The following is a 24,938-nucleotide window of genomic DNA, read 5'->3' as shown; positions in this document are numbered from 1 at the left end:
TTTGTGCAACCGAAATCACTCTAAGTGAATGAGAAGCCTGAAAACTGTTTACCTCGTATTCAGTAGGGAAGAGAGTCCTGGTGATTGCTATTGCCTGGGACAATGGGATGAGCTGGCTCTGCTTAGTGCAACTCCAGCCTGTACCACAAGAATTTGATGCATGAGGATGGCATTGCTTTTTTTTAAAAAAAAAAAAGTAAAAAAAATTACTTTTTTTCCTTTAAAGATTAGATTTTTTTTTAGTCGCTTACTTTTATCCCCCCCTTTTTTTAAAAGAAAAGTTATTGGGCTATTCGACTGAAGGTCCCAATATTTCTCAAAGTCTACAGTCTTCTAAAATGGGCTTAAGAGAAAACTAAAAAGAAATAACCTTAAAGTTCTCTTTAATGACAGTTTTGTTTTTCAGATCCAGAGACAACAGAACCTATACTCAATCTACACCTTCAATACAGGAAAACACTGAAGATGTGTGGAAGATGTCAGACTGACCTCCTTCCTTTTCTGTTTAACCTGCTTCTCCTGGAGAGCCCTCACAGGAGTCTGAGAAAGAGAAAAGCAACCTCTGATAGCAGGCAACTGGTGTGGTACAATCAACCAGGCCTTCATATTCCTCTGTTGAACACAAAAATTTCACAAAGCATCAACATCAAGGAAGGCCACTCTGTGGTGCAATGGATTAAGACAAAAAGAGGACCACTCTGCAATCACGTCTGAACACAGACAAAAACATAAATGTTGTGCAAAACACAAAAATGTACAAACATTCCTCTATCTAAAGCTTTCTTAAGACACCTAATCATAAAATTGACCCCACTTCCTGATCACATCCAATTAGAGCAAAGCCCTATTTTCTTAAGCCCTCCTAAAATCACCTAACACAAGTCCAAATACTTTCAAATTAGTCCTTTCTAACCTTTCTAACACCTTCTTCCTAAGATGCCCCGAGGTTCTCCATGGCGTGTGTTCTCTCTAAGAGAGTAATAACCTCAGTTATTCAGTGACAGATATATTCCTGGTGGTGCTCAGCTGGAGGGTTTGACAAGCCTTAGGAATGCCATATTTATCTGCTCCACTCCTGTTATTACTTGTCTTGGATAATCAAAGAGTGGCTCTTCTGGACTAACGTTCTTGGTCCAGGTAATAATTACCATTTACCAAGCACTCCTTACCTACCAGGTGCTTTATATGGATTAACTCATTTGATCCCCAACAATGGCCCTATGAATCCATGGGCTTAGTCCCCCATTTACAGATGAGGAAACTGAGGTACAAACTGATGTTACAACACTACTAAGTAGCTGAGCCAGGAGTTCGAGGCAGCCAGTTGGCTGGATGCTAGGGCTCTGATGTCCACACCACACGACCTCATGTTGAACCAACTAGTCTACCGTGCTCTTGTGTGTCACTGAATAGTGTGTGGTCACTGGTCACTGCATCATTAGCCTACATTGAAGGGTACTGTAATAAGCAGCCCCAGAAAATCACTACTGGGTTTCCTGTAAGATAAGAAAGAATGAAGACCCACAGACAAAAGAAAAATTTCTCCTTATTCACAGTACCAGAAATAGCAGAGCTTCTCCTAAGCAGCTGGATTTTTTTTTTTTCACCTAAGAAGACATTAGCCACATAATTCAGTTTTCAACCTAATTTTAAGAAAGGTATGGTATGATTTTAAGTTGAATAAACCTAACCAAGAAAGATATCCTTTTTTTCATTTTTCCTTCAATTTTACTAACGTGGTCAAGAGAGCATTCCTGCTCGGTAGTAATATGAGCAGCATTTATCTTCCCAGAAAGAGGGATACTGCGGCACAAAGCCTTGGAAAGCAGTAATTAATATCTAGCAAGATTTTCGAAACTTAGATCCATTTTGTTTATTTTTGTAATTACCTTCCATCTGTAGCCTATTATAATGTTAAATAAATAGTGGTACAGGTGGTAGGAGACCAAACATGAAAACAAAAATCATGAAGATATTTTGGGAAAGCCTGACTTCAGTTTCCTCTCTGCTTTGGATGCTGGAAAGACCGGAGTTTAATTTATTAGTCATTGACCTCAAGGTGCAGTTCCTGCTCCATGAATTTCTCCTAATCAAACTCCTAACTCTGTCTTTTATCTCCTCCCTCAATTGTCCCTCTGCCAGTCTTGTCCTGCTACCCTATATGCTTCGGAAAAAAAAAAACAGAAAACAAAAACAAAAACAAAAACTGGAAGAGGTGGTGGAATGAGGGTGGGGGGGTGACATAATAAAGAATATCTTTTGCTTTAATAACATTGTGCCCAAAGCATAGAAGTGACCTGGGCAACTCTTTCACTAAATGAATGCAGGGAGCTCTATGAAAGCCCAGCGTGTGTGATTTCCTCTAGTTCTGAGAAGTTTTAATTCTTGAAAAGTGTGCAGGAACCGCATTTCTAAAACTGCTTGGACAGCGAATTCCTTGGCCCTCCTCCTTCCCAGCTTAGTCACCATGAGAGCCCAGTTCCTGGGGGGGAAAAAAGTGTGAATTAAAGTACTTCAGTGGAAAATCAAGGAGGAGATGCCACAGATAAGTAGCATCTATCTATGCAACACCTTGGCCTTCACTCCATCTCCCTCCTCTTTCCATTCTCTTGGGGTGAGGAAGTTCTTGGAGGGACTCCATGGAGGCCTAGGGAGGGAGGCTGGCTCCTGGGATTGGGAGGGGGATGGGCAGCGCTGGAGAATAACGCCCAGGAGCACGGGCGTCGAGCCCGAGACTCCCGGGAAAGCCCAGCAGTCTAGAAAAGCTGGATTTAGATTCTTTCTCCTCTTTGACGAGTTCTCAGGAAGTTTGGGGGAGGGGCGAGACGCTCTCTCCTGGTCTAAATGCGCGGGAGGGTGAGGAGAGACGACAGCAGCCGCAGGTCTTGGAGCTGTCACGTTCCCGCCCACCGGCGGGCTGGGGTGCTCCTGGCGGGGTCTGCCCCGCGCGCGTGAGGGGCGGAGGGCAGAAGGTGCCGGCCGGCATGGAGGGACTGATCCTGTTCAACGCCCTGGCCACGCGGCTGTTGTTCGTGCTGCACTCGCTGGTTGGAGTCTGGCGAGTGACCGAGGTGAAGAAGGAGCCAAGGTACTGGCTGCTCGCGCTGCTCAACCTCTTGCTCCTTTTGGAGACTGCTCTCACCCTCAAGTTCAAGCGTGGCAGAGGCTACAAATGGTGAGCGCACCCGGGGAAAGGGAGGGCGCGGAGTTCCCCGGTACTGTCCTCTATGGCACTCACAGGCAGCCCGAGAACCCTTCTCCTCGCAGCCCGCTGACTCTTTACTCGGATTCGGACCCTCTTTGTCCTCTCCGATAGCTTCGAAGGAGCGCGAGATGCTTGCGCGTCTCTTGGGCACGCCGGAATGTCTCAGAGTCCTCGGGCAACACTAGGAAGGCTCGAGTCACAGCCACGCGTCACCCGGTCCCAGCTTTGGTAACTTGGAAAATGAGAAAAAAGAAGGGAAGCGCTTGCCTGCTCTGCAGAAAGTGCCCCAAATGAGGGAATCGTGGGGCAAGAGGGTGTCACGTGCGCTGCTTTCTGAATTTGGGGCGTGTGGGTGTGCACGGTTACTCTACGTGCATGCAGGTATGGGAACGTCCCTCGCTGGGCATCAGCGACTTTGGCAAGAGCCTGAGTGCATCCGGCAGCGATGAAGGGCTAGGAGCCCCTCGCAGCACAGCGGTGGTTTTAGCCGTTTAACTTCCTTCCAGCCCCTGGCGCCCTGGCATGACACCAGCTTCAAGTGTTTAGGGTTGGTTGCTTCAGAGCTTAGTTAATGGTCAGCCCATCTCGTCAAAGACGGGTTGCGGCGCGACGCTGGTGTAAGGACCAGCAGGTAGTGGTTCAGACTTAATCTCAACCTGCAAAAACTACACGCTCTGCATGATGCTTTATTTCCTCCCCCAAAGACTTGAATGGCAATAGAAGAAATGAGAAAAGGATTCTCTTGACATTTCCAAAGAGCCTCCACCTCCATTCTTCAACTCCCAGTAGATGTGTAGCCCAAACTTCTCTAAGTTAGGCCTCTCCTGTATTAATTTTTAGAAAGAGTGAGGCTGTGTTTTCACAGATGTCAATACTTTAAAAACTACCTAATGCTATGAGAAAGAAAATATTAGGCAATTCAAGAATTACGCATAGGATGAAATTAGAGTAAGCCACCATATTAAGAAAAAAAAAAATCCTCTCTACCTACAGTTTTGCATATTAAACTACAAAAGTCGGTGTATTTCATGACAGTGCAAGAGAGTGAATGTGTTGTCTCTTAAAATAATGTGAATCTTGCTTAAATTTTCCACTGTTGAAAAATTTCTAGAATTACTAGTGAAAAATATATTCAAGTGGAATCTTAATTTAATATAGTAAGGACTGGAATGTTACTGCCCCTCCCCAATCCCCTTCCCCTATGAACAATTAATTTATGAAGCAGGAGAGAATTAAGGTGTTTTTCTGTGTGCCTTTTGGAAATCTCAAAGAAAAATGGTATTAGCTTCCCAAATAAGCCTTAGATTTAAAGAAACTAAAGGAGAGAAAAGTATGCACCTAGCAGGTAATGTGAAATTGATTTAGATTTTATTGAATGGCTTTAATATACTAGGTTAGAAAATATCTTCTGTAATAAGAGGATGAAGTCTGAGGCTGAAAACTGTTCCATGGAAGGTAGTTCTGCCTAGAACCATCAGACCTTCTGAGAGAAATGTCAACCTCATAAGAAGGACTAGGTCAGCAGGCCCTGAAATGTCCCCCCTCCCTCTCCAAAAGTAGACCAAAGTCCTTGGTTCATATTAAGTCAAAATTCCACTCCAGTTGTATAGAAATACTGAAGCTAATAAATACTTATCTCATATGTTGTTATGAATTAAATGAAATAACATATGTTGATGATCAATGAATAAAAAAGAAATGGTCTTTTCTAGATTCTAGGGTTTCTCTTTTTTCTTGTTATTAAAAATATTCTGTGTCAACTGGACACATTTTCTGTCTGTATAAGTCAAGCAACTTTATTTGAGGGACTGGCCAGTAAACCATTGGCTCAGAGACAAAAAGTATTAAAAAAAATTCTCACCTTTATTTCAGAACAGGCCCATGATGAATATTGTATATTATAGCAGTAATTCACAAAAATCTTGCTGGCTCAATAACTAGATTAACATTTGAAAATAAGCAAAGAAAAAATTGATAGATTTGGCTTACTATAAAATTTCAGGGACAAATGATTCTTTGTAAATGATCTAAATACAAATATGATTAGTAATGTTTTGTTCTATTGATGTTGCAACTGAATCTGCAAATATTGTAATTTTTGTGGTGGACAATGATCTCATGCTATTCTGTCACAAATATGAAGAAGAAATTAGAAGATGGAATGCTAAAAAAGTATAGAAAATTATCCCTAATATAACATGGTAAGAATTAAAAAGAGTTTTATTTTGGACATATTTCATTTCTGGGTTGAAATTTTCTAGGTAAGGCAAAGGCATAATTTTTTGTTGTTTCTGAGTGCTAAAGAATGCTTTCATGAGAAAATCAAAAATTAAAAAAACATATAAAGTAAATATGGCAGTATTCATACTTCCATATAGGAAAATATTACTATATATATATCTATATCGAGAAATATGTTAATAAAGATATATATCTTTTCATCCATTGGTCTTACATTTTGAAATCTATCCTATAGAACCAAAAGTACCCATGTGTAAAGACATATGTACAAAATATTAATTTTCTTCTTATTAGAGGAAAATAAACCTGAAAGCAACCCAATTATTCATCAATAGACTGGTTGAAAATTATAGTATATCCATACCATAGAATATTTTGCTGGTATTAAAAATAACGAGCTAGACTTTTGCTATTGATTTAGAGGGATGTCCATGATATATTGTCAGGAGAATAAGGTTACAAAGTTATGCATATAAGGTCTCAATTTTTTTTAAAAGACTTGTCAAAGAATTATCCCACATATCAGTTGAATAAATTACCTGTTTACAAGTCAAGAAGATGAAGAAGGAGAAACTCTCCAAGAGTGAATATCAATTGGTTAATTAAATAATGCCTGAAAGGTGGATTAAACTCTGTACACACATGAGGTGAGATTTTCTTTTCTGGAACATCAGATCCATGGACCCTTTTTAGTCTATTCTGGGCTAGTTTGAACATTTGTTCTTTTTTTACTATAATTAGTTGCTGGTCTCCAAAAAAATCAAATCTACAGAAATCATGGAACACTAAACAGAACTTATAGAGGAAAATGTGAACAAAATTTCTTGAAACGTAACAAACATATTACACTTGTTCAAAGAATGTTTCTTTAGCTATCCTTTGGAAAGAAAAATGGAACTAGAGCTGCTGACCTCAGCTGTCTGGGGACAGGCAACATTACATCAACACTGATAATTTGCCAGTTGGAGAAGTTTAACTTGCTGGAATTCCATAGGATAGAGGGGGAAAGCCAAAAACACACCCCTTGTTAAATGCAATAAATGTGTGCTGGTGGAATTTGTTCCATTTCATCTAATGTTTATTAATTTTACCTGCAAATTCACTTACATCCCTCTAAGATAGAAAGTAGTACCATTTTGCTTTATTTTTTGATTTTATTTTTGCTTTATTTTTGATTTTATTTTCTATTGTCTGGGCAACAATCCAATGGATCTGTGAATTATCATTTAGGTAAAGTCAAACAGAAGACAGTATTTCAGTTGCTTTCTAGCCAATACTGATAAAATATTCCTCAGGGGATAGAAAAAATGATGAAGATTATGACACGTTTGAAGCCTATTCACTTGGAAATAGACTGTATGTTAGAAAAAGTAGAAATCTAAGTTGTATTTATTGGCAAAAGTACAGAATTTTAAGCACTGAGCTTTCTTCATTGGAGTTTCAAGAATATAAGGTAAGTATAATTGACTTAATAAAATACTTCACCTATTTGGTCACCTTTCTTCATTATCTCTCTTTCCCTCTTCCTTTATTAAGTTCAATCAGACAACTATTTGTTGAATTGCCTAATTAGTAAACATGATACTATGCTAGACACTGCATGAGCAGGCTGAGAAAACAGAAAACAAACACACTCGAGATTTAAAATTAAAAGGTACTAATGTTCAGACTTGTTCAAGTGTTTTATATACATTATCACATTTGATTCTCATAGAAGCTACCATTATTCTATTTCTCTGTTTTTACCCATTTTTAGATAAGCAAACTGAAAAACAAAGCTCTTAGATCATTTTACTTAGGATCACTTGGTTGGCGATTAGGAGAGGAGGGATATTAAGACTCTAACAATTTAGAGGAGAAAGAATGTGATGAGAAGTAGTATGCGGAGGAGGAGAGAGTAAGAGAGGAGGGGAATCCATAGCATTTGAGCTGTAGCAGGAAAAATGGATAAGAAACAGGAGTGCAAAAGCCGTGTAGCTAAAGAATATCCTGAGGATCAAGAGCATAGAGAAACCTGAGCAGATTTCTCTGGAGGAAGAACAGAGCCTTATCATTCTTCATTCAACAAAAATATCTGGAACATCTAACATGTGTTAGATATTGTTTGAGTGCAAAGAATATGGAGGTGAATAAAACAGGTAAAATCCTGCCCTGAAAGAATTCACATTTTAGTCAGGGGGACTCAGAAAATAAAGTAGATAATAAACAAGAGAGTGAATAAGTAACAATGAGTAAGTAAATAAATGAATTATCAGAACTGTGAAGAAAGATGGAGTACCAGGGGGAAGTTTCTATTGGGTAGTCAGAGAGGCCTCGCTAAGGAAAAGACATTTGAACTGAGTCTGTTAGAGAAGGAGCTAGACATGAGAAGAGCCAAAGAGACAAAAAATCAGGAGGGAAGAATTAAGTGTGCCTTGGGACATTTCTGACATACTCCCAGAAGACAGATAAACACCAATTTTCGTTTCTACTCTTCCTTGTCTCTTCTCCTCTCCATGCCACTTGCCTCCAAGAAAAATTCTTTCTCCTTCTAAGTTTTATACCTTTACTATATCCCATTTGAAACATCATGTGTTAGAAAGTGTCTGGGTATCTCCCAAATGAAAACAAACAAACAAAAAAGATAAATCAGGAATCAGAAGAGATTCTATCTTAAATTGATTTCGAGTTCAAGCCAATTTTGGAAAAAAAAAAAAAACCTCAATGAAATCTGTTTTGATTACTCAGTTGTATTTAGAAGGTTCAACAGCAGAAATGAAAAACCTAGACTTGACAGAAACTATATGGTCTGATCTTGAACAAGTTTTGAATAGTGTAAGAGAACTTTTTTGATGTGATTTTGTAGTATTTGATTATATATATCTTCCTCCAACAAAATTGTTTATAAAAATGCCAAAGACAGTTGGGACATAAAAGCACTCTTCTCCTGCTGATCTTTTTAGATAACGAAGAGGATGAAATGGAGGGATTTGGAAGAAGACCCGTGATTTCCACATGGCTGACTTGGGCACTGGAAATTCTCCCAGCAGATAGACTACTTCTCTCCTTGTTCACACTTGCTGGACATATTTTCTGAAAACTCTCCTTAGCTTTTTAGTTATTCCAGTAACACTTTCCACTGTGCATTGGATTTATCAATGCTGCCTGCAGCGTGTCCAGAGTTTTATAATATTCATTATCTTTACATGTGCTTGCGTGTGTGCATTTTATCTCCTGAGCCTTGAGCTTAATGCAAAAGGGTGACTTTAATTTGCATCCTTTTGGGAAGCACACATGGAATGTTACCAGCAAATGACTTTGTTTTTAGTTATCTTAGTCATGGTTTAGGAAGAAGAGTCTTATGCTACCTTGATTTAGTACTATGTTTCACACCCAAGAAAAGTAATATATATATATTACTTTTATATATATATCACACACACTCATATATATACATATATATGTGATATCTACACATATATATGTATATATAATATATATATATTACATTGGTATATATGTGTGTATATATGAGTGTGTGTGATATATATATAATTATATATATTATATATATAATTTAACAAATTATATATGTGTGTGTGTGTGTGTGTGTGTGTGTGTGTGTGTGTATATATATAATTTAACAATAGACTTGGGATTAAAGCAATAATTATGTCTGGATTTAGAATGGGACCCCAAGGAAATAGAAGCTTTGAATAATATCCATGCTTTCTTCATGAGTGTTCCACGGAGACATTTAGAACAGAAAATTAAGGTTATAGTATTTTGTAACTTCTTGTATTTGACTGGTAGAAAAACAAAGTGAAAATTAGTGTGGGAAGCTCCTATGAGCCAGTATAAATCTATCTCTACTTCTAATTTTCATGCATTTCTGTATCTCATGGTGGTAGCCTGATTATTCATACAGCATCAGGACAAATCTGAATAGTTTAACTTCTTTTCCAACAATGGAAAATTCACCTTTACAGCAAGGATTATTTTCCTCCTGTGCATGTCCCTCACTACTCTCAAAGTTCCTCTGCAGTCCTAATATCAGGAGAGATAAACCGGGGGTGTATAAATCATTTTGTTAAAAATTTTTTTTTTAAACCAGATTTAAAAAAATAAATAAAAGTTTTTTTTTATCTAGTTATCAAAAAATAAACTTTCTCTGAAAGTGACATTGAAATAATATTAAGGACATACAGATTATTAATATACAATGCCAGGGAGGAGATTAATTTTGTCGCTTTTCTCTGAATATAAGCCTACTACAGATAGTTTAGGAAGGGAGGTTATATTTTATCTTTGGTTTGTCTGACCACAGTGGTAGCTAGTGCACAACTGACTTAATGTTAAAATAAAAGTTAGTAATCCTTTGGGAAAAAAGAAGTCCTCTCTGCCATCAGTGCTCCTGGCAGCCTTGGCACCTCCTGCAGTATTCCTTTGCTTCTTTATTTCCCTGATTGAGCCCCCTGTCCCGGGCACTTGTTTTAATCCACCTGCAATAGCTGTGCCCTTTTCTGACAGCCTGTTAATAATAGGAATGAGGATGATAATGAAGGTGATGGTGATGATAATAATGGAGGCAGTGACAGGTATCAATTATTGGGTACTGACAATGCTCTCAGCCTACTTCACATGCATTTTCTTAAGCAATCCTCACAATGACCCTATGAGTTAGTTTACATCTTTATACCATTTTATCATGAGGACTTGCTACATGGGAAGGCTAGGTTACCAATCTAAGGTCACAACTATACTAATAAATCACAAAAACAATTCCTAGCATCTGGTGAGAGCTCACATTGATCAAGGTGGGCTTTGGTGCTGCATGCATGATCTCATTCACACCCCACAATAGCCCAGGTGGTACTACTATCCTTGCTCCTACTGGAAAATGAAAAAGCCAAAGCCGAGAGAAGGCTTCCCCATCCCAGGGTTGAACTCCATCAGCATATTTATTATGCTCTGCATTCAGTAACAAATTGGGTTTTGCCTGAGGACAGTACAACTACATAAATTTTTAGGGTCAAGGATTCCCTACAATGTAGAAAGGGTCGAAATATTTTTTCTTTTTCAAAATTGGGTAGTTAAATCTCGGGTGACCTACTGATGAGCACCGGGATAATTTAACTTAAAACAAAATGTAGAAAAGGTCAGACTACACAGGGATATGACTCAAAGATACTCTTGCATAAGTAGACATCCTTTTAAACCAAAACGGGATTAAAAGAAAACAGAAGAGGAGGAAAATTCTAAATTATCTTTATTTTTGGTCCTGAAGTGAAAAACTAATCTTGTCTACAGAACAAAATGAATACCATCGTCTTTAATAGAATGAAATAAATTAAAACTTTACATAAATAACATCTATAATGCGTTTTTATCTTCTGAGACTATTAAAAATTCTGTAGTCATTAGTGCTTAAGTCACTTATTCATTAAACAATCATTTATCGTAGTAGGTGCTACAATGGTGTTCTTGAAGGAATATAAAATATATGCAGTTATATGAGAACAGGATAAAACAACACTCTGAGAACCAAATAATTTTCCACAAATTAAGTTAAAAAGTGCAGAAAGGCTGCAGAATAAAGATACAATCAGTATGGTAGTCTTGTTAGACAAGGAAAATTTCTTGGAAGTGATTTACTTACTGGCCTTTGAAGTAACTGGTAGTTTTACAACGGTGGAGAGAAAAGAGAAGGGCTTTTCTGACTGAGGAAATATCATGATGGCAGTGCTCAGGGTTTCAGTTGGAACCAATTCATTTAGAAGATGTCATGATTTTCTGCGCCTCAGAAATTTTATGAGAAAAATAGTATGTAGATCCTAAAATTGATGCAGATTTTGTTCCTATGACTAGTTTAGTCATACTGAAGCATAGTGCTGAGATTTGTATGTGGGAAATTTCAATTTTAATAAAGTTTGTGCTTGTTTTAGATGTCCTCTTGGAAAGTTTTAAATTAAGTGAAGTATTGTATACTACAGTTAATGATTTATGTCATAATTTGGGATTATGGCTTTATTTGTAAAGTGAGCAACAACAAACAATGAAAAGTTATTATTAAACATCCTAATATTCATCTTCAGAACTAGTTTCCTCTTTACAAAACCTAAGTGGGCATTCTTCAAGGGCTTGGGAAGGTAAAGAATGATTCCATCGCACTGAGTGGTGGTTGGAGTCAGATTTGTGGTTTTTCAGGCTTTCAGGTGTTATGTATTCTGCAAGAACATGGGGTGAGTTTTGAGGGGCTGCAGAGCAGTAGATGATATATTGAGCCTGTTGTTTTGGCCACTCTTTCCCCCTTACTAAATAAGAGAGCCCTTGCTGAGCAGCCCAGGTAGAAATCGTGGATGTTAAGGCCCACTTAGAGAAAACAGTCTACAGTGCACGTGACGAAGACAGACAGGATTTAGAAGCTCATGAAAGGGTATCTTGACCTACTTCCTTGATTTCCATGAAAGTAGACCTATTATTATAAAGTGCTCCAGAAATTTTATTGAGGACACTCAAGGCAGTTTAGGTCTAGTAGTCTTACAACTCTACTCTCCTTCATAGAGTAGAAAAAAACTGAGAAATTAAATACAAATAAAATTGCAATTCACATCAAAATAATTTTGGAACATTATTTTTGCTTCACTTAAATCTTATTTTTATATTTATGCATATATGATTAGAGGATTAGAATCCTTATTGTTTACAGAGAGCAAAGCTAAACAGGCTAGTGGGTGATATTATGGTTAATTTTTCTTCCGTTTGTTTATATTGTTCTATGTTTCTAAAATGAACAAATGTCACTTTTTCAATAAGAAAACAATAATAACTGTCATTTTTAGAAAGATGAAAATGGAATCCTAATTCTAGACTAATGGTGAGTTGAAGTAAATATAATCCATTGCAGGGCTAAATTGCTAAATGTCATGACAATCATTTTGTGAAAAACATTATAATGTGTTGAAATGACAACTTTGTATGATAAATAATATTTTACTTTTGGATGAAATGAACTGAAAAGAAATACAGTGAGTATAGCTCTTTAAGAGCTCAGAGCAGTATTTACCATGTAGCAAGACCTATAAACATATTTGATTAGTAAATAAGTACATAAACAAAGAAAAAATCCTTTAAGATGATGTTCCTGCTGAGTACTTTAGAGAGGATTGGTATGCTAAGGGCTGTAAAATGAAAACAAACAAACAAACAAACAAAAATTTTTGTGGAGAGAAAAAATATCTTCAGGAAGGTTTTAATTTAGAAAAGACAGCTGAGCAAAGGCAAAATAATGTGGCAATAAAGTATTAGCGTAGGGCACCTTCTGTATTCTCATAAGATAGTGGTAATTGGTATTATAATAAATCTAAGTTTCTAAGGGCAAATAGCTTATTAGTAATAGGATATTATAAATTTTGTAAAAATTTTCCACTCAGACATATCTTATTCATTTAATCATATATTTATCAATTTTTGTTATGGTATGTCTTATTTTTATAAACTAGTATCCAGAAACCTGGTTTAAGTTACTTCTGAGTTGTCTAGACCCATCTATGGTGTTAGTCTTCATACAGAATTCATGGCATATATTTACTCCTGATGCCATTAAGACATGAAGACGAGTGAAATGATTTGGTAACTCCTGAGAAAGAGCATGCCATTTGATTAATTACACAGGAAAAGGCCTACTTTTTAATTTTTAGAACTCATATTCTCCTTGGTTCCAAAAATGAATTGCACTGACAATGCACAATCAAGAATATGGCAAACTTTCAAAATAGTAACAGCTAAAATGTCACCTTGAAATAGTAAATCTTTCATAGTAGCAAAACAACATTAAATTCATACAAGAAAAGAATAGTTTCCTTCAGTGAAACTTCTGATAAATGATGATATTTCAAGAAGAAATTTCTAGTCAAACCAGCATCAGAATGACAAGAAAGTAGAAACTGTAAATCAACCATAGTCTTATCAGATAACTATGTATTTGTGGGGAGCCCACCAACTGCCAGGAACTGTGGAAGGAGATGAGGATTTGATGATGGGCAGACAGACACAGCTCTTGTGCTTGTGTTAGTTAGAATTACTGGGAGACAATTAAGCGATGACAACACACACACACCCCTGTGTGTATGCACACACAAACATATACATATGTGCATATATAATTATAAACTTTGAAAATATATGGAGTAAAAGTGAAGAGTGCTATAGGACAAATAACAAGGAGATGGAATTTAGACTGAAGGGAAAAGGAAAGTTTTTGTGTGGAGTCCCACAAAACTAAGATAAACTATAAGAAAGAAATAATCAGATGAAAAGGAAAGAGGTATTTCAAGGGAGAGGAATGCATGAGTGAAGGACTGAATTAGAAAGGCACTTAGTTTTTTTTCCAGAACTGAAAAGATAGCACTGCTACGGGATCATGGTGAGGAAGAATGGCCAGCAACAGAGCCCAAGAGGTAGGCAGGGCCCTGACTGTGCAGCATTTTATGGGTCGCGATGGGCAAATGGCTCATGCAAACCGCAACGGTATATCAGTAATTGCTTTAATAGTGAATGTAAACTTAGGCATAATGATGCCCTCAGCAGTACAAACAACTTCCTTCGATTCAAAGAGTCTTAAATAGTTTTTACTGTTGAGAATCACAGTTTGAAAACAGGATCGATTGTAAGTTATATGAAGATACAGTCTTCTAAATGGGTATGCTCTGGATCCTCTTTCAGCCATCAGTGTATTTGCGGAGCTGAGCCTAGATAAGGCAACAACTCACATGTATTGAGCACATACAATATCAGGCCTATAACACACAGTGTCTCCACCTTCACAACCACCCCATGAGGTGGATATTATATGAGACCTCTTGAAATGAGAATAAAAGGTCCTTGTAGATACCAGTAGCCTCCATTCACTTCATTTGCTCAGTTCTTCCTTTGTTCATAAATTCAGGCATTCGAGCATTTAAGCATTTGCTTAATAAGCATTAAATAAAGACTTAGTAAGACACCTGATACCACTGAGGAGTGGAAAAGATGAAGGAAAGGAAAGCGGGAAGGGACATAAAGACATACAAAGCTCAGGATCTGCCTGCAAGGAACTCATATTGTTAGGAAAGCTAAGACTCATATTCACATAACTACAGAGCAGTGGAGAAATGTGTTGGGCCACAAGAGAAATACAAGTTAAAATTAATTCCTGGTATGCCTTTGAAATACAGGTATGCTATTGATGGGTCAGAGGAGGGCATTCCAAAACAGGCAATTATAATGTGGAGGGATATTTTCTCTAAAGCCTTTTCAGAACCTCTCTTCTCAGATTAACCAACTTGAAGGAGCATAGAGCACTTCGTTCTTATCAGGAATCCATGGCCAAACAAACATAGATGGCTGAAATTTATTTTTCATAGCCCAAATAAAACATTTTTAGTACTTTTCTAGATAATAGAGACTTTTATTTTCTCCATAAGTTGTTTTTATTTGTTTGTTTGTTTGTTTAATTTCAGTTGTGCAATTGCTGAAGCCCGCTACTGGGGACTTAGAGAGGAAAGAGTGAAGGAAGCTCTTGATTCTGATATGCTATTGATCACTATGTGGTATTGTGTGTTTCATTGGTAACTACCTGGAAGGCTTTTTGAAATTCCAGCAAATCTTCTAAGGTGTAGGGTTAAGAGGGTGGGAGATATGGTGAGAAAGGCTATAGGCAGACTCTCTTGGGCCCTCAATGTGATCCTTTTTTCTAACCCCTTTTCACTTATGTCAAGTAAGTCTAATGAAGAAGGACTGAAGGGAGGGGAACTTTCCAAAACATTTTGTTTTGTTTTCTTTTAAATACACAGCAAGTTGGAAGTACACAGCAGGTTTTAAGTAGCTCAGCTTGATAGGATGTGGTAAGGGAAGAGGAAGTAGAAGTGGAGAAAAGACTAGATAATGGAGGCTTAGAATATCAGATTATAGAATTTAGATTTTCTGTAGTAGGCAAAACAGAAAACCTTGGACCTAGAATTTTGTTTGTTTGTTTTTGTTTTTGTTTTGTTTGTTTTTTTGACATAATTAGATTACTAGTTAGAGGAAATAAGTTGAAACAGGACAGTATTTTCTTTCCAATTATAAAAATAAATCTTATGCATAGAGATGTTGCAGGTTATTGTTTGTTTTATTTTTATCCTCTTTCAAGAGCTATTATATATTCAGTCATGGTTTCCCTAGATTATTGTTGTAACAATATTGTTGGGGGAGTTAAACCCAAAATTAATCTTAAGAGAGTCAACAGAATTGCAGTCCAGCCAATATTTGACATACCCAAACAAACATTTACATATTCCAACTGTCCCTCCAACTAGAATTCATTTCCTTTCCCAATCTTACAAAGGAAATATTCTCTCCTGATGTTTCCCTTGATATGTAAAGTCAAAAAATTAATTGTTTCTTTTCTTTTTAAGAGCATGTTTAACATGGGGACTTTTGATATCTCTCTGCAGGCCAGCCATCTTCCTAGTTAGATTTTAATAATACTATGACCTATAAACTTTTATTTCAAAATTGGTTTTTGCAAGAAATTAAAGGTGGGGGGTATCTATATTAAATATTGATTTTTTAAAAAATCTCTTTTTCTCTTGCCCTTTCTCTCCTCTTCTCCCCAGAAGTTGAAAGGAGATATTAGTGAAAAGGTTGAAAGCCTTTAAAAAGTCCATTCTAACCATTCTCTTCTATTTAAATTTGCTCACATTTCTCTCTTGGATTATAATGTTAAGGTTTTAGTAGCATTTAATCTCACATAATTATATTTGTTGAACAGTTAACATTTCTATTTTTTTCAGATCATTTTAAGCCATCACCTGTCTGTACTAAAAGCCTTTTAATAAAATTGTATTTACTCACAATTTTGACTTTGAGATGGTCTATAAAGTGAGTCCAATCTAAAATAAAATGCAGTTTGGTGGCTATCTACAAGTAGGAAGAGAGTCCTCACAAAATTCAATCTTACTGGAACCCTGATCTTGAACTTCCAACCTCAAAAACTGTGAGAAAATAAATTTCTGTTGTTCAAGCCACCCAGTCTATGGTACTGTGTTATGTCAGCTTGAGCCGACTAATACAGTGACTGTCCCCATATTTGCATTAGGATGCACAGTGAGAGGTCAGTGGCAAACACTAGCTTTTGGACCTGAGTGTGCCTAACTACAAAGCCCACTCTTTGGATTACCCTCTGAATTTTAGCCAGAAAATAATAAATAAAAAATAATAAAAATAATAAGTTTAGCCAGAAAATAATAAAAGTAATATGTTAAAAATTCCCAACCCTTCTTCTGTTGTTGTTTATATTTTTATTTTTAGTGGGTTTAGCAGATATAGACAAAGCTAGTTGATTGCTCATTCTTATTCATTATCATTTGATTTTTGTGTTTTAACAGGATGTTACTTGAGCTCTCAGAAGCCCAGGTTAATGTTGAAAATGTAGCCAATCTTCCTGAAATTGCAATGTTGAAAAATCTAAGATTTACTATTACTCTGTTTGCTTTTTCGTAAAACATATTAAATATAAAATATCCAGTTTTGTGCCTGAAACTAATTGGCAGTGTCCCATTAAACCATATTAAAATTACATCTATTAATTGGATTAGAAATTCAGTGCGAATGACAGCTGCTGGTGCCTTTTACAGTTACTTTGTTTCTGTATAATCCATATGGCAGAAATCACATCGTGCTTTTTTCCCCATTTAAATAAACACTTGAGATAAAAAAGGTTTGACTCACTGTGCTCGGGGTATGTGCATTCATTTTTCCTTCTTTCTTTCAAAAAAATGTTTTTGTAAAAGCTTAACTATCTTTTCACCCCCTTCTTTCACAGGTTTTCACCAGCCATATTTTTGTATCTGATTAGCATCGTTCCATCATTATGGCTTCTTGAGGTGCACCATGGGACCCAGGTACATCCTTTTGGAAAGCAGGAAAGTGAAAAATTCAGCAATAAACTACTTTCATATTATAATTCAATTTTTGCCAGAAATGTACTTTTCTAAGGCACCAGAGTTATCAAGAACTGAATAAAGAGTTCATCAACAAAAGATTCATGATCTGTCAAAACCAATAAAAATATTACATTCATTTAAGACTTAAAAGAGTATATAAACAATTTGTGTTAGAGATCTTATTCTTAAGACTCTCCTCCACAAGCTAGAGTTTACATAGAGGTGTACATATATATATATATTTTTTTTACCCTTAAAGCTTCAGTGAGTTTCTATATTGCTAAGAATGGTCAGGGCTTGATAATCTAACACCCTATAAAATGACATTTTTAGAAACAACAAAAACAAAAACAAATCCCATCATCTGCATCTATACTCTGCTATATAAATACAGTCAAACATAGGGGCACTATTTGAAGTAGTCTCTTTTAATATACAGGCTTTGCAGATAACAGGAGATTCACTTTTTAGGGTCCCATGAGCTAGTGGTTCTAGTGAATAGAAATTCTACTCTAGAGCCCCAAAATAAGGGTGAAGGAGAGAAGTCAGGGATCCTTCATTGGGAAAGGTGAGTTATACATATTAGAACCATATTGACAATAAACAATGACTTCCAATAAGAAATCCTAATCTATATAAAGGCATTAAATTTTAAGTGAGCTGCTTTACTTGGGCAACCCTAGGTAGCAGACTCTAGGCTGGATTCAGCCGTTTCTTGTTATTAATGCTCCTATATGACAGCGGGGAGGCCGTTTGTAAAGTCCATCAGACTCCAGCCTGGGCTTCTCATCTTCAAGGTTTAGTTTACAGGACTAAGTTTTACAGATGAACCACAATTACAATATAATATTTTATTACTTTCACTGATAAAGTGCTTTAGGTAAGATCTGTGAAAATTTGCCCCTATACAGATTTGTTTGCTACAGTTGGTCATTTTATAGAAAAGTTAAGCCTTATCTATGTGTTTCAGATATTCAAACCTTATCTAGAAAATGCTTGCTCCAAATTTCAGGCACACAGAGGACAATTTAGCTCTGCAGTCTATTTTTGAAGAATTCCACAAGCACATTACAATAACGCGGGCATGAAGAAAACATTTGTCTGCCTTAAATCTCCTGTTTAAAAAAAATATTAAAGTCATAGGCTATCTCTACGTCTGTAGCAAAATTATTTTTGTAACAGTAGATGGGTTGGTTCAAGTTATCATGACATTTAAAAGTTGTACCATAGGGAGTTAAGGGAACTGTTTCAATTTCCTTACTGCTTACTACTTTCAAGGTTATGGAAATAAGCTCTGGTGATTTGAATCATTTTTTTTTTTCCCCCTTCAAATCCAATTCTGTGGCATGGCTATCATCCACAATAACAATTCATTTCTCAAATGCTTTTATAATATAAATGTGTGGCACAGTTAATTGATATACAGGTCAAATCCCATTACAACAAATAGCCTGCAACCAAAAGCTCTCTTTTTAATAAAAAAAGATTTTTGAGCCCCAGGCAGTACCTCTCTAATTTTTATACTACAAAAGATATTGGACCTTTCGTAGTAATGGATTTGACTCGTTTTGACACTAAGAATTAAAATGAATGCCCCAAAATTGAATTGGGCAGGGTGGGCAAAGATTGAAATAGAAAAAAAAAAAAAAGAGAGAGAGATAAAGAGACGAAAAGGTATTGGAACTGCATTTAAAGATATAAGAAATGGCAGAATAAAGGGAAGTACAGCAAATCTCTTTGTCCATTCATTTAGGAAATTTTGGTTGTGATAATAATCACTTTTCTCCTTTATTACAAAGTATTTTCAGATATGTTTTCTCATTTATGAACCCCAAACTCCATAAGTTAGGCATAGTATTTATATTTCTGTTTTATATAAGAGGACCTCAAGACTCAAAAAGATTAAGTGATTTTCTCAAGGCCGCACAGCTAATCAACAGTTTTCTGGGGCTTAACACCTGGGTCTTGACTCCTACTCTCTGTTAACCACACTGCCTTTCTCAGTTACGTGTTCTATGTTTTAGAGGAGTTAGCATCAAAATCATCTGGATTTTTCATGAAGGAAAATTTCCTTTCACTTTTTCCATTTACTCTAAATCCTAAATGTTCTAATCTCTGACCTAGCATTAGGAAAACACCCTGACCCATCCCGTGAAGACATTTCTCCTAGATGATCAATTCTGTACCTTCATTCCTGAACCTGGCTCGTTCTACATGTATGGAAACAAAATGGTTACGACAACAATTTTGACCTTAACTCAGGTTTATTTATCAAATGGCACAGTTAAAGCAATGGAAACTTTCTGTTCTCGATGGTGTCAGTCTGGTTTGACCAAAATGAACATTTTTGAAGCTAATAAGAGTTTTTAAGACATAGCCCAGAAAAAGTGGATTACTTGCACCCAGATCACCTACATAAACTCACATAAACAATGCTGAATGTAAACAATACTACCATAAAAACAATACAATTCAGATTAAGTTTTAGGAGTCAAATAAGTTACTCTTTGCAGTCCTAATGCAAGTGCACTTAAAGGAAATTTTCAAAAATGTATAACAAATAGAATTACAAGAGTAGAGAGGGACTCAGATAGGTTCTAATATCATAATATGGATCATAAAACTATTTGCTATCAAGTTATACTGCAGTGCGAGGACTTTTTAAAAATAACAAGATGTGTATGGATTTTTAGTGATAAGGATTTAAAAAACATAGCAAGGTCACCATTTTTAATACACAATTTGCTTTCATGCCTGCAAACAAAGTGTCAGAGTTTGTTTCCCATTGACCATTTGGTTCTTAGAGCCACAAAACTACTCTGCAATGAGGATTCGTTACTTGGTTCGAAGGTTTAATTTTGCATCTTTATTATCTTTTCTTGGAGCCTTAGCTGTACAAAAAAAAAAAAAAAAGTGTGCAAACAGCTGTATTTTGCTCTTAGAGGTATGGCATATGGCCATTTTTCTTAATTATTCTTGTCATTTCACCCATAATACTAGTCGTTTTGATGGAAGGTGGAAAAAAAATAGCTTCTTGACAGATTCTCTTTCTTACTTTTTAAAATAGCTCATAGAATGATCCAGAATAATTTTTAAAAATACACTTCTTACAGCTTTAGCATTTTTTAAAAAATATTTTTTCTCTAAATCCAAATGTGGGATCATGGATTTGTGATGATGGTGGTGGCGTGTGTGTGTGTGTTTCAAAAGTAAGTTAGCACTGCAAATGTTTAAAGAAATCTTCAACCTTATTATTATTATTTTTTAACCATTTGTGAAATAATCATTGGCTACAGACATTTTCAAGTGTCACTTCTTTCCTCTCATATAATTTTTCTGTCTCTAATTCTCAGATTCCCAACATCAGGCTAGATAAAAATAATGTGTAGTTCACTTGCAGAAATTTACATGCAAAAAAAGGAACAAGAAGGAAAAAAATACCATTTATTTTAGGTCTATTATAAAATTTTCTATAAACCTAAATTGACTTCTAAACTGACACCAAAATAAATATTTTGGTGGGCAAACATGTTAATATTCTTGCTTGTTACAGTGCTTAATGGGCAAGATTAAAAGTAATTGGATACCTACATAAGCAAATGATATTTTAGCTAAAGAGGTTTCTGGACAAGAAACAAACTCTTAGATTGAATGCTTTGACCAGGATCATGCATATTTTAATGCTGTCATTAGTTGTTGGTTTGTTTTACAATTGTTCCAGGGTTCAAGAAAGGAACATCTATTATCAATCCATAAATTCTATAGCTCTCCACAATGAACTCAGAACATCTATATCGTCATAGACTGGTGGGAAAATAAGACTCTCTCCCCTCATAATAATAGAAAAGTGGTTTTCTATCTTAAGCCTATAATCTAATTTTTGGAAATGTTTTGCATACTGTTTAAACTCTACATATCTGCTCATAATCTCTTAGACATACTGAAGTCATTTTAAATTCTACCTATTGTAGCATTTTTCAACATATTGCCTTTTTTATAAAATTCTTAGTATTGCACCCAATCTGGAGGAATGTTACAGAATATCAGCAGCAAAGAAGACTTCAATCAAACTCTGATGTCAGGTGAACAAACCAGTGGAGGGGATGATCTCATTAAGACGGTGAGAACTTGTCCCACAATATGTTAAATGATCTAGCAAATCTTTTCACTTGATGAGGATAACATGCTCTAACCTTTCAGCTCATTCTTTCCTAAGGAAATTTGTCAATTGTTTGACGCAGGGATTCACAAAATAATTGTATTTTTATATTTATATTTTTATATTTATTAAACACAGTTAACATGCACAATAGACATATATATACATACATACACACACACTAAGAGAGATACATGTATTTGTGAAGTAATAATATAAGATTGGGATCGGCCCTATATATTTTTAAGGTGTTTATGTTAATAAAATAGGGAAGGTTTCCAGCCAAAATGGAATCAATCACTTCTTTATTGTTCACATGCCTGGTATTTGTCAAACTAACCGTGGCCTATTAGAAAATGATATATAGAAGAGATTCAAGGCCAAGGCCTGTACGACTGAACCATGTTTTCAACAATAAGACAGGCTGTTGATTCTATGAGGTTTAGTAGAATTAGCCTTGGGTTCTAATTCAAACTCCAATCACAATTTACAAATATCACTTTGAACAGATCACTTAGTCTCTCTATATCTCAGTTTTTCATCTGATAATTGGAAATATTAATATATCCCCTGCTGGTATGCTACATGTAAGAATTAAATAAGATGTATGGGAAGTGTCATAGAATAAAAGTATGCAAATAAAAGATTATTGATCTTCATTCATGGCTTCAACCAGGTTAGCAACCTGCCTTGTCGTTTTTTCTTCCTCTACTTTTGCACTTGACATAAGCGAATGATCTAAAGGGATAAATAGATTTTGCACAAACATAGTTAAGTCACTTGCATAAATCAGTTGGAATCACTGTCCAATCCACTTGAGACCTACATCTCTGTAGTCTTTAAAAGATCGTAACCTAAAAGATCATAAGATGGTCGATAATATACTTTAAAATTTATTTAGAAGGTAAGTGGATAAGAGATATCACCCAGAATTAATGAAGGAGATGTAAAGTTTTCTCAGAATCCAAGAATAAGGGCAGAATAAAATTTGGTTGCTAGCTTATAGATTCTTGAATAATGAATTAAATAAAAATAACTATAGGTATCCTCTCTATTTACATTTAGGTAATGAATAATAAACAAACAGTATTATATATTTGATATAGTACTGTTTTAAAGCAATGAAAAACAAAAGAGAAGATTTGTACCATGCTAAGATATTCCCAGATTAGTAAATTCAGAATTGAAATCTCTGAAAGAAAAATATAGAATTTGTTTGTGATTTTAACACGGGATTTAAAAAATTTTGCTATGTGTTATACTTTGTTACAGAGTATAATCGAATGAAAAATGATATTTAAAACATCATAAAATTAGCTTTTTAAATATACAGAAGAATTCCACTAGCAAGTGTAAGATTTAAATTACCTCTAGTTATAAAGTTGCCCATTTTAAGGACATTAGCTTTTTAATTGTTTTCAGAGCATTCAGTTGAAAGGAGTTTTAATTTCTTTAGTAAGCAAAGAATCGTCTTTTGAAAATGACCTTCCACAAAAGCTAATTCTTGATTGAAAGCTATGGCAAAGGAAGTACATCTCTCCAAGGTGGTAACTCACAATCCTTTTGTCTGTATGACATTTCTGTTAAACAGGCCAAAGATTTTGTAAATAACTTATCTACAGTATGTGAGAAAATTTGGACTCTGGGACTCCATCAAACATTCTTATTAATGCTAATAATTGGAAGATGGCTTCTACCTATTGGAGGTGGGATTACTCGGGACCAACTCTCTGAACTTCTCCTTATGTTTGTGGGAACAGCTGCTGACATACTGGAATTCACAAGTGAGACCTTGGAAGAACAAAATGTGAGGTAAGCAGAACCTGCAATTAAACGACCTTCTTTTTAAGGTCAGAGCCCATACACCTGTCTCTTTGTTCCATTATTTATATTCTGCATGAAAAAGGATTTTCAGTATATCATATGCCCAATGGTAGAGTCAAAGAATTTGTTGCTGTTCAGATACATATTAAGTACCAGCCCAGTGTATATACGATATATAGATATAGGGATAGACACAGATACACACACACACACACACACACACACACACACAAAGGAGGTTTCTCCTAGAGAAAAGGGGCAAATAACATTTTCTAAGGCTGAGAACAGAAAATCTCTGTATGTCTGCAGGACCACAGGTTAAGTGGGGCCACGTTTATCTGAAAACCTTCTGGAAATGGATGACCATTCCTAGCTCCTCTTTCACATTCTCAAGTATCCAGGAATGCAGTCAATCATAAGATTCTGTTCTAGAGCACCACACAACTACAATTTCAAGAAAGCACCTAAAGGAGAAAGTGAAATCTCTCCCCTACCCTGTTGGGAAATATATTCCCTGGTGTGAATGGAGAATGGGCAGATTAGGTTTTATTTTACTAAATTTTATTTTTAGTCAGCTTTGTTCAAAGTGCCCAAAGGCTTTCTGGAGTAGATCCCTATAAATTAAAACTTATTGAGTTGGTACTTTTATTTTTGCCACAAGCAAATAAACTCAGAATCCATGATCACATCTGTTTATGGAACTACTTTCTTACCATTAGGGATTTAAGTCTCGGTGCCTGAATGTACTTTCAGCTTGGGTTGCTTTGCACTATGCTATAAAAATAAATTGCAATGAAGCTGGTTTTTAATGTTTACTTTATACTGTGTTTCTCAAACAACAAAACATAAAGCTGAGCAAAATACACTAACTTACTGAGTAAACTTAATATCCCAGTCATAGCACAAAGTATATCTATAATCATAGGTTACCTTTACAAGATCATTTCTTGTCTCACTCATTTATACTTATTTTTTATACCTTATTAAGCACACATAGAATTTTAAAAAGAATCCAATCTAAATTGATCCATTGTCCTCAAAATGTGGATTTTAGTTTTGTAGCTTTAATATCTTACATTTGGTCAGCGATTTACATTGCATAACAAATTTTCAGATCCTTTAGGACACTTACAATACAATGGAGTTACAAGAAAAACATGAAGAAACCATGACCAAGCACATAAAAACAATAAATAACCACAAGCACAATCACAAGGACATGAGACTATAAAGACAACTACACTTACATAGAAATAAACACATACATGCTACATATCTAGGGATATGGGAAGGATAGAGGGTAGGAAATGGGGTATTCAGGAGAGATATGAATGTAACGAGCTATTGACCGATTATCTGGTATGTGCCAGGCGATGTTTTGGTCAGAGATTGGGGAGTAGGTGAAAGCAAGTGGAGAGCGAAAGGACACAATCCTGTCCCAACCCAGGCAATTTCAATTTAGCAATTTCTTCTGCCACCTACAAATTAATCTGAATGTTTCATAAATCTTTCTTTCCCTCATTTTAAACTTGAATCTTGTTCTGAGAATGAGACATAGGATCTA

The 24,938-nt window shown here is 35.8% G+C and overlaps 1 protein-coding gene across 1 annotated transcript in view; it reads left to right on the top strand.

Annotated features, from left to right (window-relative positions):
• Positions 1–2,507: 2,507 nt before the first annotated feature.
• Positions 2,508–24,938, top strand: part of TMEM26 (transmembrane protein 26) — a 32,777-nt gene continuing 10,346 nt past the window's right edge. The window contains 5 exon segments of the mRNA XM_039871899.1: positions 2,508–2,778; positions 2,780–3,175; positions 17,271–17,349; positions 21,401–21,511; positions 23,142–23,362. Of these exon segments, the coding sequence (XP_039727833.1) occupies positions 2,537–2,778; positions 2,780–3,175; positions 17,271–17,349; positions 21,401–21,511; positions 23,142–23,362 (1,049 nt within the window). The 5' untranslated portion in view covers positions 2,508–2,536.

The sequence above is a fragment of the Pteropus medius genome, unplaced genomic scaffold (genome assembly GCF_902729225.1).
Source record: "Pteropus medius unplaced genomic scaffold, Ma_sr-lr_union100, whole genome shotgun sequence".
In the NCBI taxonomy this organism is placed as follows: domain Eukaryota; kingdom Metazoa; phylum Chordata; class Mammalia; order Chiroptera; family Pteropodidae; genus Pteropus; species Pteropus medius.
Note: the sequence above shows the minus strand (reverse complement) of the source record. Positions and strands in the feature narration are given on the sequence as shown.